Source organism: Dermacentor andersoni, chromosome 6 (genome assembly GCF_023375885.2).
Source record: "Dermacentor andersoni chromosome 6, qqDerAnde1_hic_scaffold, whole genome shotgun sequence".
NCBI lineage: Eukaryota > Metazoa > Arthropoda > Arachnida > Ixodida > Ixodidae > Dermacentor > Dermacentor andersoni.
The window spans coordinates 156,681,710-156,698,124 of NC_092819.1; the positions used below are offsets into that span (position 1 = coordinate 156,681,710).

At 47.9% G+C, this 16,415-nt stretch overlaps 1 protein-coding gene across 7 annotated transcripts in view; it reads left to right on the top strand.

The window, feature by feature from the left end:
- Positions 1-8,177: 8,177 nt before the first annotated feature.
- LOC126523469 (ABC transporter G family member 23-like) overlaps positions 8,178-16,415 on the top strand; it is a 198,501-nt gene continuing 190,263 nt past the window's right edge. For all 7 annotated transcript variants that reach the window (XM_055066856.2, XM_072288869.1, XM_055066855.2 and 4 more), the window contains exons 1-3: positions 8,178-9,039; positions 10,836-10,990; positions 14,628-14,829. In XM_055066856.2, coding sequence (XP_054922831.2) covers positions 9,031-9,039; positions 10,836-10,990; positions 14,628-14,829 — 366 coding nt within the window. In that variant the 5' untranslated portion in view covers positions 8,178-9,030. The remainder of the gene's footprint in view (positions 9,040-10,835; positions 10,991-14,627; positions 14,830-16,415) is intronic.

The window sequence follows — 16,415 nt, forward strand, 5'->3', positions numbered from 1 at the left end:
TATCGCTTAGTTATTCGTCGGGCACAAGTTCGCCCAACGTAAACTAATTAAAGTACCTTCACTCAACTGTGCGTTACACTATAACGACTTCCAGCTACCTGGAAGAAAAGCGGAAATGTACCTACCAAGAAAGGGTTCAGGCAAGGAGACCCAATATCTCCAACGCTATTCACTGCTTGCTTATAAGTATTCAATGTCTTAGACTGGGAAGAATTGGGAGTGAGCATCAACGGGGAATATCGTAACAACCTTTGTTTTCCGATGACATTGTCTTGTTCCGTAATGCTATAGTGAAGGATTGCAACAAATCATTGAAGACCTTCACCGATAAAGTGTAACAATAAGGTTGAATGTTAATATGTAGAAGAGAAAGACAACATTCAATAGCGTGGAAAGAGAACAACAATTCGTCATTTGCAATGGGCCGCTGTATTCTGTGCAAGATTACGTTTATCTAGGTCACTTGCTCACAGGGGGAGCCTAATCACGAAAAGGAAGATTGCAAAATAATAAAAAAATGAGTTGGAATGCCTATGGCAGACATGAACAAACCGTGACCGGGAGCTTACCTCTGTCGTTGAAAAGAAAAGTGTCCAACCATTGCATTCTACCGGTGCTAACTCATGGGGCAGAAACTTAGAGTTTAGCAAAAAACCTTGCGAAATATTTACGGACCGCGTAACGAGCGATGGAACGCAATATGTTAGGCGTAATGTTAAGAGACAGGAAGAGAGCGGTGTGGATCAGAGAGAAAACGGCGAAAGCCGATATTCTAGTTGACGTTATGAGAGAAAAAAGAGCTGGCCAGGCCATGTAATACGTAGGGACGACTGCCCCTCCCATACACGTTTTCTCCGACCAGGTTGAATACCGCCACCTACCCTCCTCCTCAGCGCTCCTCCCTCGCTCACCGCCTCAGATTCCGGCGTGAAGCGGAACTTGCGTAATCGGAGCTTATGGTTTCAGGCGGAAACGACGTCACTACTGCATAGGGGTGCGAGCATGCAACAAGAGAAAATTCAGTAATAGCATAATCCGTAAAATCCCGTAAATGGAATGACCGGAAACGCAAACACCGGAAGTGGAAATTACGGAAGCGGAACAGCGACGAATCAAGGAGCAGTGGCGCACATCAAAAGTTGGCGCTACTATGGTGGCTCTAGCCACCATAGCGCTACTTACCAAAACCGGCGCTGACGCGTGGATAGAGAGTGAAAATAATATCGCACGAAAAAGACGAGAACACAGAGAGACGTGGTACACGCTAAAGCCCCTCCATCCACGCGCCACCGCCGAGAAAGCGGCGGTGGCGCGTGGATGGAGGGGCTTTAGTACACGCAGGCGCCGACAGTGCCTGTGTGTCTTTTTGTGTCCTCGTGTTTTCGTGCGCTACGAACTTCGCCATGTCATACAGACACGCGCGAAACTATGCGTTTCTCGAAAGAGGCTTTGGCGCAGACGATCGATGGACCGTCAGTGCTACAGAATGGGTTTCCAAGGGAAGGTAATCGCAGTCGAGAATGTACGGCAGAGAATCGGGTGGTGTGATGAAGCTAGGAAATTTGCGGCCACAACATGGAATCGGCTTGCGCGAGACAGGGATAATTGGCGATCGCTGGGAGAGGCCTTCGTCCGGCAGTGAACATAAATACAGGCTTGTGATGAATTTTGCTGCCGGTCAATAACGTTCGTAATTTTGAAAACAGACATCGTTTGTAGAGCGCACATTTTTTAATTCTCTGCAAGTGCCCATACAACCACACGCATATATCCTTAACACTTTTGATTAAGAACACGGAAGAAGGAAACTAAGGAGAGGCCCTGACGTCACTCTCTGTGAAGCTAAAGTGAAGCCGGAAGTTGGCGTTGCTCATGGCGTTGCTCCGCCTATCGGGCCAGCTCTCCTTTCTTGTTTACATTTCTCGCAAAACCACGCCGCGCTGCGCGCAACCGTGCTGCTCGGACCCGTGCGCTCCGCAGCAATACTAAGCACGTTAGCATGATTCCGCCAAAGAGGACAAAATTTCCCGCGGATATTCCTTCGTCCGTAGCCATTGCTGTGGCGCGGTACATTGCGTACAGCGTTGCATGCGCGTTCATTTCACGAACTTTAGTTCCTCCTGTCCCACCTGGCCACAGCAGCATACGGTAGAGCACGGTCCAGATAACGCAGCGCAACAAAACACGGAGACCAACGCAAACCTGCCCGCACGGCGCCTCTGCCACGGCATGGGCCACGGTACGAAACATACGGAGCAACACGTGTGAGCGCACAGAACCGTAACAAAGCCGCCATTGTGGCCCGAAAGGCGTGGCCGCCAGTGTTGCCACGACAGATTAAAAAATAGTAGTAGACTTTTTCGCGAAAAATCAGTAGAAATCAGTAGATTTTTAATTTCAATTATTGCACTCAGTTTATGAGCCCACGAATTCAGCGCTTATATTAGTACTCTGTTGAAGTATTGTAGCTTCCAGGAAATAGTACAAAAATTGACCCCAAGATTCTTAGCGATACTTTTGAAAAACCCGGGGATCTAGAGACCCATTGTCAAGCACGAATTTAAAAACAGTGAAGCCCTCGATGGCCTATTCAAAGGCGTCAGATGGTAGTTAGTACCTGAAAGCCTTAGAGTATAGTATCTTCCAGACAGGGTGTAATTGAACATCGCTGGGAGAGGCCTCCATAGAGGCCTCCGTGCTGCAATGCACATAAAAATAGGTTGGTCGTGATGATGATGATAATGGTGGTTTTATAGTTGTGGGGTTTGGTTGTGCGCCCACTTCCACAATTTCACCGCCTCACCTTTTCCCATAGAGCATAGAAGCTCTATGCCTTTTCCCTACTTTGCTCAAAGACAGAGGTAGCGCCACGTTTGAGAATCTGGAAACGCAACAATGTATGTTAACCTCGGAGCCAACCACGTTTTTCTTTCTCTCGCTAGGTGGCATCACATTAATATAACATCTGTAACCTCTATAACCATCCATCCATCCATCCTCTGTACTGAAAAAGTTGCAGATTTCGCTTTCGTTTCAGTAGAAAAGCAAGAAAATCAGCAGATTCAAGCGCTTTATCACTGAATCAGCAGAAAATTTTAAAAATCAGATCTACTGATAAATCAGCAGCCGGGGCATCACTGGTGGCCGCTACAGCAAAGAAATAAAAAAAACCAGAAAAAAGGAGGAGAACCTACTACGTCATTTTCTCCACACTTTCCTCCTATAGCGCGCGGAGGGGGTAGGGCCTCTCCTCAGTTTCCTTCCTCCATGATTAAGAAGATTTTTTCAAATAACGTAACGCGGGAAACGTGCGTTACAGGAACAACGGCGCTGCACTCTGAATCATAACTGCACCAGAAGTAACAGCTCAGAACAAAAAAAGAACACGAAAACGAGAGACAAAATCGAGCGCCATTCATTCGTTTCTGCATGCCTTCCTGTGTTTTGATTTCCTGCTTCGATTTTTTAATTTACCAGCCGTATGGGGAACCAGCGATGAATAGGCGGCGCGTCGAAAAGAGCGCGTTGCACGCCGCCCTGGCGACGAAACGCGGCATACTCCAGCCGCTCGACCAGACGACACGTCCGCGGCCGTCTCATAGTTCGCATGTTTTCGTTTTCGCGCCGCTTGAAGTGGACAGTTTTCATAAAGAAGCTAGCGTCATCAAGTGAAGAAATGACGAAAGAAGCTTTTTAAGCTTTATATATTTTTCACAGTGTGTCGCGGCGAGCACGTGCGTTTTTTTAACGGTTGCGCCGTGTGCCATTCCCACGCTTGTGTGGCAGCCTGCCTCGCAAATCTAGCAGCCACGGCGCCGGTCTTGCTGCGCTATGGTTTCGTAAGTATTAGTTGGCCTGAAGACACTCCATACTTCTCTCACTAGACATAAGAAATTCTGATGCTACTTCGCCACAACAGTCAATGGAGAAGAAAGCTTTATCGCATCAGCTGACTCGGGCAAGCAAAGGTTTGAGTGCTCCGCTCCTTGATCCGTAACAACCCTGGCTACGTTTAGCACTTACTACATAAATTTACCGCATGCATCTCAGCGCCGAGTCCTCATCTGCATGCGCATTTTTAAAAACACATATGCGGCTTAGTCGCGCGTGCGCCGGCAGTATGCGCACACAACTCGTATTACAAGGCAGCTTCCCTGCCACATAATTCTTGGCAATGAATGGAAACTATTTACCTTTCGTATCGTTCGCTTGGTGTGGTGGCATTGGAAGAAGCTTGGCGGTGGTATTGCGAAGGAAAAATGGTTGGTACATATGCCGGATGGTGCATATGCTATTGCTCATTTTGTTTCCGACGAAATGCCGATTGCAGATTCTGCTGTTTGGTACTGGCTGCCATGGCTGACCGTCTTCACTATCGAATAAACCAAGCACACACGCGAAATTCGATTTAGAAACCAGCCCGACACCTCTTGACAGGGCGACAAGACGGGAACTTACTCCGCTCGCCTGACTGTTTGGATCCAACGCCGCCTCCGTTCTTATTCGTAGGGTTTATATGGAAAGACACAGAAGGACACATTTTCCCTCATTCCGACGTAGTTGTGGCACTTGTATACGCAACAGTAACGTCGGCGTCCTTTTGTTTTCCTTTGACTTTCAGCGCACGCAATGCCGCTACCAGCAGCAATTTTCGTCCGCGGGAGCGGCTGCATTGTGCATGTTCTGACCGCCAGGATGGCGCTGCAGGCATCGTGAAAATAAACGTGAAAACTCCAGCGCTGGTTCCCCATAGCTTCGTTTGGTTGTAAAGTGACTAGGATGATCTGATTGTGACTGGTATACGTTGCTGTAATGAAGCGAAAAGACTGGGCAGCACATTGTACTTGTGTAAGTATAGTATGCACAGTTTTACGCTTTGTTTGACTGCAAGCTTGCTTAGGAGTGCAAAGACAAACTTAGCCGACTCTCGCTTTCTTAACAATATCTCACTCTTTGCACAGGATCGTACAGAGGGACCTCTTGTACGAAACTCGAGTGGACTGCGTTCGATGTTTTAGTCCGCTACAGACACCGATAGCATAGCACATGTGAAAGTGTAATGAAAAGATGCGTCGCATTTTGTAAAGGACGGCACATTTCTGTATGCATTTTATCAGCATGCGTGCTGCGCATGAACACGTAGAATGCAGTACCTATCCACCCCGAGGAATCTGGTGTTTTGAACATGTATGCACTGGCGTTCCGTTCATCACGGGGTCTGGACTGCGCTGACTGCCATTAACGATGTTAGTTGTAATAAAAAAAAATGTTTGCGCGTACAACATACGAAGTAACGAGACAGGTATCACGGCAAAACTAAAAGCAGCAGCCGCGCCTAATGTGCCGCGCCTGTGGTGCGCGTTCGTGTGGTGTAGCTATTGGGGCCCTGCGCTTGAGTGTGCTGTTAGCGACTGGGCATTGCTGATTGCATTGCATTGCTAAATATCTGTGTTAGTTAAGCCGGAAGCCGCGAACGCTGTAAGAAAGTTTCTCACAGTAGATAAAGCTTGACTGGCCAGACCCACGGCATTTATAACACCTACAATCATTGCCATGGCAACGAGCTTGTTTTAGTGTTTTCTAAATTTAATTTGTAGCATTATGTGCATGGAGGAGAGCAAAAGATTAGGAAAGCGCGTGATGTCAGGCAACTATCCTCGGGAAGGCAACCCCCTCCCCTGCTGTCCACTGGGGCCCATGCGCGCGTAGACTCTCGGGAAATCGGCACTACACAGTTGCCGGGCCTTTCAAGGCACACACTTCGTGGTGGCTCTCGTCAGTATCATCGGCCCTTGCCACCCGCTCTCGGCGCGCTCGGCAGCTTTAAATTACCGCTTGCCTATCATGTGGTGGAAGCCTATTTCCCATGGTCTTTCTTTAATACGGGGCCGTAATCTTGAGGTTCTCCGGAATTCAAAAAAAAAAAAAAAACCGCCTGTTGCAAATAACATTGTTAGACCTTGGGCTGGATTATTCAGAGGCGGACGTTGCTTGCACGAGAAATCGAAACACATATTCAAAGAATATAAAAAAATCACTAATTAACTTAATTCGTTATTTTACGGTGGAACATACTGCAATTTACGCATTGGAGCCGCCGAGTTTGCAAGGCGTATTCTTTCTATTCTTTCGAATTTCTAGAATCACATTAGTTTGAGATGTGCACCGTCAAGCACGCCGTAAAAATGGACTGTCTTTCCACTTCGTTTTTTAACAAAACTCTCTTTTATTCATTGAAGCAAAATAGTAACAGGAACGCCCATGTATTTTGTCCCACACTTTGGGAAATAATATCTCGAAAATGGAACCATCCTGGAGATTCAAGTGAATACATGGTCTTGCAAGGTCACCGGCTACAATTCGTAAACTGCAATATGCGCCGTTAAGTAGTTAATGAGGAGGTTATTAGTGAGTTTTTGTTAAATAGGTGAACACATGTGTTTCGATTTCTCGTGCTAGCAGTGCCCGCCTCTTCAAATACTCCAGCTCAAGGACAAGAATAATGTCATCTATCACAGGCGACCTTTCAAAATTCCGCAAAACTTAAAGATACGCATCGCGTACGTATAGTAACAAGCAGTCAGAAGTATCGCGCGAGGCCAGCCCTTAGTCCTCTTGCTTCCTCCTTGCCTATCTGTAGGGTATTCCACAATTAAGCATACAAACCTTTTGCCGCCGGACCCTTAAAGAACGCCCAATAGGCATTCATGGACGCTCCACAGTATTCGCAATATTTAAGGGCGTTGTCGGCCTTTCCATGGGTATTCCAAGGGTATTCCAAGCGCAATGCGACACACACGCAGAACCGAGACACAACGAGGTGTTACAAAAAAATTGTTCATACAAGCAAGCAATGTATATACAGGTGATGGCTGAAACAGCTAGAAATATGGTGAACCAGAAAACAAGAAAAAAAAACATGACATGGATGTTTTAATTTGTAGTCTATAAAATCCGATGACATCTAAGCACTTTGTATGAGTTGTGAATGCAAAAGCATTTATGTCCAAGTGAACGCCGCTGAGCGCTCCTTCGAATTTAGCGCTGCGAGTAGTGTTTGAGTTTTGCTGCGGGGTACGTTATCGAGTTATGCTATTAAATTGGTGCTGATTATATTTTTTGTACTGTTACTAACATAGCATGTTGGCTGTAGACTGCAATAGACAATATTGCCGAGAAATCAAGGACGCCGCAAGGACGCCACCTACGTCGTACGCGACGAGAGACGGAAGAAGCAGCACCTTCTCCGACGAGGGGCGCTGGCGACGTGGCGTTGCGCCGATGCCCTCTGCTCTCACGCAACGCCTGACGCGTTACCGCGGCAGCTACCCCAAGGCGCTGAGTCATGCTCCCTAAAGGGCTGCAGAAAATAGCGCCTCTTCCTCTTCACAGTCACTCGTGCATGTGGTCCTTTTCGCCCACTCTGCTCCGTCGAGGCCCGATCGAGACAGCGTCACGAGCACGCGGCCGTGACGTGGCGTCGCAGTCAATTGGAATTTCCGCGCCGTTTCGCTGCTGCACGCGCTGCCGGCTTTTTCGCTCAATGGGCCATCTGACAATTTCCCATCGATAACGATACGTAGATGAACAGCTTGCTCCCGTGTCACGGTTCTTCTTAATTAACAAATGCTTCAACAATCTCCCTGACTCTCGCAGCACTACCATGAAGACCCGTGAGTATTAGAAACTGTGACTATCATTAATTAGGAACCGTGGCATGTGCCTAAGTTGTTCATCTGTATCGGTATTCCCCTATGAATTAGCATATCTTGACGGTACGTGGTATATGTCTTTGTTCACCTTTATTTCTGCTTCGCCTATGACCTTAGCCATTATTTAAATTAGCAATCTTTAGTAGCAGCCCGCTTTGTCTCGGTTTTCTGTGTGCGTCTGTTTGCGCTTCAATACCACGGATATCTACCAACTCATAAACTCAACTCAACTTGCTCTCAAAAGATCACGTGCATTCTTTTCAGAACACGCATTATTATCTTTGTACTTTGCGTTCATTCACAGACATATCACCTATGATATTGCTTCCTGGGGAATTACGTATAACTGCCACCTCTCGTCTATTCAACACATACAGAACCAGGCTATTCACATAATCACCAACAGTTCCTTTTACTCAAATGCTCTCCCGCTACTCCAGGCAAACATTATACTACTTATATCTGGCTTGTTTAAGTATCATCTAAGTGTTTTCTTTTTTAAATTACTTAACAAACAGCTTCCTTACGAATTTGTGGACTACAAGTTACTCACTAATACCAACCACACTAGGTTTGCGCATAATTACAACTTTTTATTGCCTAAATGTAACACAAACTATGGGAAAATGGCATCCTCGTTTTCAGCTTTAAAAATATGGAATGACCTACCCTTAAACTAACGTCATCTTTGAATGTATTCAAACATGACTTAAGATGCTTTATTTCTTTTTGTAGATAGTTTCATGTCCTATAACATGTTCTCTGTAGAATTATGCTTTTTGATATATGTACGTTTTGGTTTGTTTTCTCTTACTAATGTATAGCATTACGCGCATTCATTTCTTTTCCTTGTACTTTTTTTATATTTGTTGCTTTAACTCACGTTTCGTACACATTCTTTTTCTTTTTAGAACCGAGGGTCCCGTTCCAGTCATTGACTTTGGGACCCTCGTCTGCATACTATTTGTTGTTTACTTATTGTTTTTTGAATGACGACAAAACTGAAACTGAAACTGAAACTACTGCAGCTATGCACCCTCTCGCGGTATTCCAAACGTTTACGGGCGAACAGATGTTGACTACCCTTTCGCAGCATTACTTTGGTTAACGGGGCGGCGTACTGTAATAGCCGCGGCCGTTTGGACCACCCTTTCTGCTTTGCACGCACTGCAGCTACGGCTTGCTGGGCGCGAGCGGCTGCGGCAAGACGTCGCTGCTCAAGTGCCTGGTGGGCCTGTCCAAGCCGGACTCCGGCACTGTGCTCATCTTCGGACAGCAGCTGCACAAGGGGCTGGTTCCCGGACCGGGCGTAGGATTCATGCCGCAGGTATGTGCACGTATATGCATCGTCTTTGACACATTTAGAATAGTTGTGCGTGTTTTCGGCACTTACAGTTGTGTTGCTGTCAGATATGTAGCAACCTTTGCTTCGCAGTGACCGTAGCTGCGTGCGTAAGGTGCCGTAGAAAACGCAGCGATTCAGCAAATCCTTCGTCATCGGGAGCTGCGCCGCTTCCGCGTCTCGATTACGGCGTCCTCGAGAGTGTTTCGGAGGAACGAAGTCCGATCGATATCCCGCAGAACAAGTAGTCTGTTTTAGGGCGCCTTTGATGGCTGTCACTGTGATCTCTGGTTTGCGGCTGTGGTTATAGATGACACGCGAGACCCTCACAATTTGTTAATTAATCTATCTGAGCATTCGCGATGATTGATCTGCGTATAATGACAAGTACTGAACGCGTATTTATTGCTAGTATCAATGGCGCATACTTGCACGTATGGGAGCAGCATTTGCGTGTAATTCAACGTACACTACCATAAAGTATCTTACTTAAAGAAAATGGAGGAGAGGGTGATTCTGCAACCGATTCGCAGCATTCTGCTATAGACAAATGGAAGGATGCATTCATTCCACTGGCTAAACATTCTACGTATAAGAGGCTAGCATGATAGTAGTGATATATCTGGGCCATTTGACGTCATCAGGAACAGTGCGATGCCCCTTGGTTGGAACCTTGGAACCCCATTCACTCGCCGCGGTCAGCTTCGGTGCTTCAGGTTTGCCATTTCACTGACGACGCCTTATAGAATGAAACCTGGTTGCGATAGCACAACGGGAAAGAAAACTGTCAGGGAAGACTACCCTGCGATACCAAATTGTAAATCCTAATAATCCCCGGACGTGCGATGTCCATTGCGTGACGATCACGATATCTGCCGTCAAATTTCAGATTTCCTCATCTCATCACATCAATTCGTCGTCTGCCGTCCCTTCACGTGGGGCATATTTTCGTACCTCTCTACACGACCTGCGCAGTTCCGCTCCTTGCTCCTGTCGCAATCAGAATGTCAACTACGCCCGCCTGCTCTTCTACCCGTACCACCGTCTTCCCGTCTCCTAAATGAAACCTAGCATTCTTCCTTCCATCACTCGATGCGCTTACCTTTGTAGCTACTTCTCAAGCTTCTTTGCTATCCTCCAAGTGACTGCACCACAGCTGGTACTCATGCAGAATCCACTAATTGCATACTTAGTGCAGCGTGAGCAGTGTGAACCGCACATTTCTGGTGGTGTGACGCACATATAGATTTCTGCAAAAATTACTAAAGGGAAATGCGGCGATAGTGTCTACGAGGGCCGGTGGTATGTCGGTTTAACAAACCCGGGAAGGATCGTTAGTACATGCATTTGCCTAAACTTGATCCTTATGGCTTCACACAGCTTTATGGCTTTGAAAAGTAGTTATTTTCAATGAAATTTGCGATTTTAAATGCAGTCATTCGCGATGATTATGCATGTGCGCAGAAGTTTATTGACTCGCTGTGTTTACAATACTACGCTTTCTTCGAAATTTACAGAGCGTTAAAACGTGATAATCTGTACAACTCAACACTGTGGTGTGAAGCCTCAAGCATGACTGCCAGGCGAATCCATGCAGTAGCCAAATCATTCCCGTCCTTCTCATGGTATAGGTACAGTATAACTAAATGATCGCAGCGCCACAGTTGCCTCTAGTGATTTCTGTAGGAAACTCTGGGGCGCTCCCTGTCGGGGTCGGGCGGAAATTTTCTAGTCGTCGGTCCGCGTCAACGTGTCAGCCTGATGTGCGCATGTGTTCGCAGGAGTTGGCGCTGCACTCGGACTTCACGATAGCCGAGAACATGTACTTCTTCGGCCAGCTGCTGGGCATGCCTCTGGAGAAGATTTACGAGAGGATCGCTTTCCTCTGCTCCTTCTTCCAGCTGCTCCCCGCTAACAGATTCGTCGAGCACCTTAGGTATCGTTCAGCAAAGCCTGCACATGCGCTGTGTGCCGACATACTTTCCCTGCATGATCCAGCATGATGCTTGCCAGAGTCAGGCTTCGAAGTGCGCTTACACCAGCAATAGGAAAATATTTTTATATCGATAAAGCCTTTGCAAGGACCATTAAACGCACGCGCAGAAGCGCGATGTCATGTGTCATTCTGTGCGAGAGCTGTAAAATGACGATAGCTGGGACAGGTGCGATGCAATCGGATCGCGCGTGGCGTGCTGATAATTTTTTGACGCCTTTATTGAACTGCACCAGAGTTACAAGATAACATCTGCACTGCCACCTGCTGCTCTTTTTTCCATAGCGCTGCCGCATAGCTGCTCCGCTTCGTGCTTGTCGCCGGCTGTCAGCTACTGCTTGCTTAGAGAATGGCAGAGTGAATAGGTGGTCGGCTTTAGTGACGTCTGGGAAGTGAGGCTGGTAGTCATTCGCTTTCCATTTCTCTAGCCTCTCTGGCTCCGTCCGCGCCACCTACACGTTTTAATAGTTGATGGCAAGAAGGGATCGCAATGCGAGCACGCGCCATCGAGATTCGTAGGGAGAAAACGAAATAAATACACAATTTTAGCTGCCGCGCTATATATATATAGCCCAACCGCTACGCGGGTTCGATCGCGTCGGCCGCATGTCGAGGTGGGCCGTGGGCTTTTCACTCACGGGGCCACAAATCGAGTCGTTATATAGTTCCATGTCCCACGAGTGCTTTTGGTTGATGCTTTTGCTTTAGTTGAGCAGGGCATTGCACTGTCTACGTGCTATATTGCTTCGATGGTCCAGCAGCGGTCAAATAAAAACCGTGCTGTGGTAGTATGAGGTAAGGTGAAATTGTCAGGACGGGATGTGTGAGCACTATGACCTTTACTCCGATAATCGGTGTTTTTTAGCATGCATGCTGTGTTGTTAATGCCTACTGCATTGGAAAACATAACGCAAGATTCGTGTGCAGGTTTTCCAATTCGAGGGAAATGGTAACTTCTACAGCGAAGCTGTTAAGGGCTACTTTCGCCACTATCGTGTCCGCCGGTAGAAAAAATCCCGAAGATAGTGCAATGCCCTGTCGAACCGCGGCGGAGGGGACGTAGGCGTTAAGATTTCCCCATACGTGGGCCGATCCCGAAGAAAGTACAATACCGAGCCGACCCGCGGCGGAGGGGAAGCAGGCGTTAATCACTCCCCATATACGCGGGTTGATCCCGAAGTTGGTGCAATACCGGGCCGACCCGCGGTGGAGGTGAAGCAAGCGTTAAGCACTCCCATACGTAGACCGATCCCGAAGATAGCGCAATACCGGGCCGACCCTCGGCAGAGGTGAAGCAGGCGTTAGGCACTCCCCATACGTGGGTTGATTCCGAAGATAATGAAATGCCGGGCTGACATGCGGCGGAGGTGCAGTTCGCCATTAAGGGCCCCACATAGACAGGTTCGCTGCTCATCCTTCTTCACAGAGTACAAGGGCGTTGAGATTTTGTACAATTGTCTTTGTGCCGAGGAATGTTCAGAAAAGTAACCCACACATTCATTACTGCGCAACAGTCAACACCTAAGTGGATTTCCTTGTACAAAAAAGAGAAAGCCGTTAACATCATTTCTTTGGACCAGTTTCAATTATAGTGCCTGGTGCATGGTTCATCATCATCATCATCATCATCATCATCATCATCATCATCATCATCATCATCAGCTTGGTTACACCCACTGCAGGGCAGAGGCCTCTCCCATACTTCTCCAACTACCCCGGTCATGTACTAATTGTGGCCATGTTGTCCCTGTAAACTTCTTAATCTCATCCACCCACCTAACTTTCTGCCGCCCTCTGCTACGCTTCCCTTCTCTTGGAATCCAGTCCGTAACCCTTAATAACCATCGGTTATCTTCCCTCCTCATTACATGTCCTGCCCATGCCCATTTCTTTTTCTTGATTTCAACTCAGATGTCATCAACTAACGTTTGTTCCCTCACCCAATCCGCTCTTTTCTTATCCCTTAACGTCACACCTATCATTCTTCTTTCCATAGCGCGTTGCGTCGTCCTCAATTTAAGTAGAACCCTTTTCGTAAGCCTTCAGGTTTCTGCCCCATAGGTGACTACTGGTAAGACACAGCTGTTATATACTTTTCTCTTGAGGGATAATGGCAGCCTGCTGTTCATGATCTGAGAATGCCTGCCAAACGCACCCCAGCCCATTATGCTTCTGATTATTTCAGTCTCATGATCCGGATCCGCAGCCACTACCCGTCCTAAGTAGATGTATTCCCTTACCACTTCCAGTGCCTCACTACCTATCGTAAACTGCTGTTCTCTTCCGAGACTGTTAAACATTGCTTTAGTTTTTTGCAGATTAATTGTAAGACCCTCCCTTCGGCTTTGCCTCTCCAGGCCAGTGAGCATGCATTGCAGTTGGTCCCCTGAGTTACTAAGCAAGGCGATATCATCAGCGAATCGCAAGTTACTAAGGTATCCTCCATTAACTCTTATCCCCAATTCTTCCCAATCCAGGTCTCTGAATACCTCTTGTAAACACGCTGTGAATAGCATTGGAGAGATCGTATCTCCCTGCCTGACGCGTTTCTTTATTGAGATTTTGTTGATTTCTTTATAGAGCGCTACGGTGGCTGTGGAGCCACTATAGATATCTTTCAGCATTTTTACATACGGCTCGTCTACACCCTGATTCCGCAATGCCTCCATGACTGCTGAGGTTTCGACTGAATCAAACGCTTTCTCGTAATCAATGAAAGCTATATATAAGGGTTGGTTATATTCCGCACATTTCTTTATCACCTGATTAATAGTGTGAATGTGGTCTACTGTTGAGTAGCCTTTACGGAATCCTGCCTGGTCCTTTGGTTGACGGAAGTCTAAGGTGTTCCTGATTCTATTTGCAATTACCTTAGCAAATAGTTTGTAGGCAACTGACAGTAAGCTGATCGGTCTATAATTTTTCAAGTGTTTGGCGCCCCCTTCGTATGGATTAGGATTATGTTAGCGTTTTGCCAAGATTTCAGTACGCTCGAGGTCATGAGGCATTGCATATATAGGGTGACCAGTTTTTTTAGAACAATCTGCCCACCATCCTTCAACAAATCTACTGTTACCTGATCTTCCTCAGCTGCCTTCCCCCTTTGCATAGCTCCCAAGAATTTCTTTACTTCTTCCGGCGTTACTTGTGGGATTTCAAATTCCTCTAGACTATTCTCTCTTCCATTATCATCGCGGGTGCCACTGGTTACAGGCCACTTAACGTAAGCCGCGGACAAAACACACAATGTACAATGGCCTTGCACGTTAAAATGCATAAGCGGTATAAGTGATTATCGAATAAATACTAAGCAATATAGTATATGGTGACCTATAATAAATACTCTACTATATCGTACTTATACCAATATATCTGACCAACTGACTCAAACTGAATTCATTATTTCTTGAATGGTCGCGACAGTGGATGGGGCGAAGGGCCCGCGGCAAGATAGTTTGGCTACCGCAGTGAAAAGCGCTGTGCACACCTTTGGGAGGGGCGCGTCGCTACGCTAACTCTGCGGTCGCGGCAACACGGCGTAGCCGACGACTGCGTGTGTTTACGCGCATGCGCGTTGCAGCGGCGGCCAGCAGCGCCGCGTGTCCCTCGCGGTGGCGCTGATGCACCAGCCGCCTTTCCTCATCCTGGACGAGCCCACCGTGGGTCTGGACCCGGTGCTGCGCGAGGCCATCTGGCGCTACTTCCTCGTGCTGTCCCAGGAGGATGGTGTCACGCTCCTCGTCACCACCCACTTCATCGAGGAGATCGCGAAAGCCGCCATGGTGAGCATTCGCGGGCTTGTTTCACGCTCGGAAAAACTGCTATGTAGCACATATCGAGCAACAGCAAGCTGTTTCATGTAGCTCTACAATTTTCTCATTGACACTTCTAATGTAACTATAATATTTGAGAAATTGTTTAAGTAGTTAAGACTAGTTATCTACATAGGCGGAATGCAAAAAAAAAAAAAAGCAGTCTGACCTGCTGCAAGCGACGGCAAACAACATTATTTTGGTTCTCTCCAGTTTCGTGGCATCTGCATGTTCTTAAACTGATGGTTGGGACACCCTCTTTAGGCGAGGTGGTATCGATTTTTTGCGAATGTCGCGGGACGTTCCACTGCCGCATGTCGACTTTGATGCCGCGGTTTCACCTCCGTCGGTCTCTGTTTGCGCGTATACCGATGACGTACTTGTCTGCTTCCTTCGTTGCTTGGGAGCAAACGGGCAACTTTCCATCCGCCACCGTGCATGGTTCACTCGCAACCGGTGACAGCCGCAACACTGGACATGTTGCTGCATTTCGAGACTTATATGCTATGCACAGTCTGTCCGCGTCGGCAGCCTCATCACCCGTCGCTCAGCTCCTCCGCAGGTTAGGTAACACTCAGTCATGGCTCGTTCCTGCCCATTGAGGGACAGTAAACGGCCTGCCGGTTACTGTCCGACGTTTTGTTTCCTGCGCGGTCCTTTTACCTCTATCGCCTGTCGGCTGCGTCACTGGCGCCCGTGCACAATGTCACAATCGCGAGTCCGCGGCTCTGCCTCGAAGCAGCCCCCAACTCCCGTCTATGCGCGTGTCATCAGACAGTACCTCCGACAGGGCATGCCACACAGAGCTGCTTTCGCCGACCCTTTGTTTTCCCCCCACTGCTGTGCGCTCGGCTTCGTCGTCCAGTGTTGGCCTGAGTGCTAAGGTAGCCCTTCCCCGTGGTCGGTCACAGCGTTGGCCGCACAGCTTTCTTGAAGATATTGTTGCTCATTCTCTCCTGCTGCGTTGACATCTTTTATACATATATTGTAATGAAGCAGACGCGCCCCTGTGTATGTGCCGTCTGAAGAGGAAGACGATGGGCCGTGCCGTGATCTCGAGTGACCCCCGTGCTTCGGACAGCCCTTGCAGTGCCTTGATTTACATAGCGTTCCACAACGTTGTGAACGAGAATAAACCTCATCGCATTTGGTGGAGGTTGCTGAGATCCTTCGCCTCGTCCTGGAGCTCCACACTCGAACCATGCCAACAAGGGAAGACACCTGCACAGCGTTTCACAGGACCGTTGCAGCCGCTACCATGCCCGTCTCGTCCGTTCGACCGCGTCGGCATGGACCTCTACGGCCCGTTTCCATGACGCGGGCGTGGAAATCGTTGGATTATTGTCGGCGTAGATCATCTTACTCGCTACGCTGAGACTGCAGCACTGCCAGCAGCGACCGCCCGTGACGTTGGTGTTTTCATCCTTCACAATTTTGTTCTTCGCCACGGTGCTCCCCGAGAATTACTGAGTGATAGGGGCCGTGTCTTCCTGTCGGAGGGCATCCAAGCCCTCCTCGCTGAGTGCAGGATAATTCATCGCAAATCGACCGCGTAC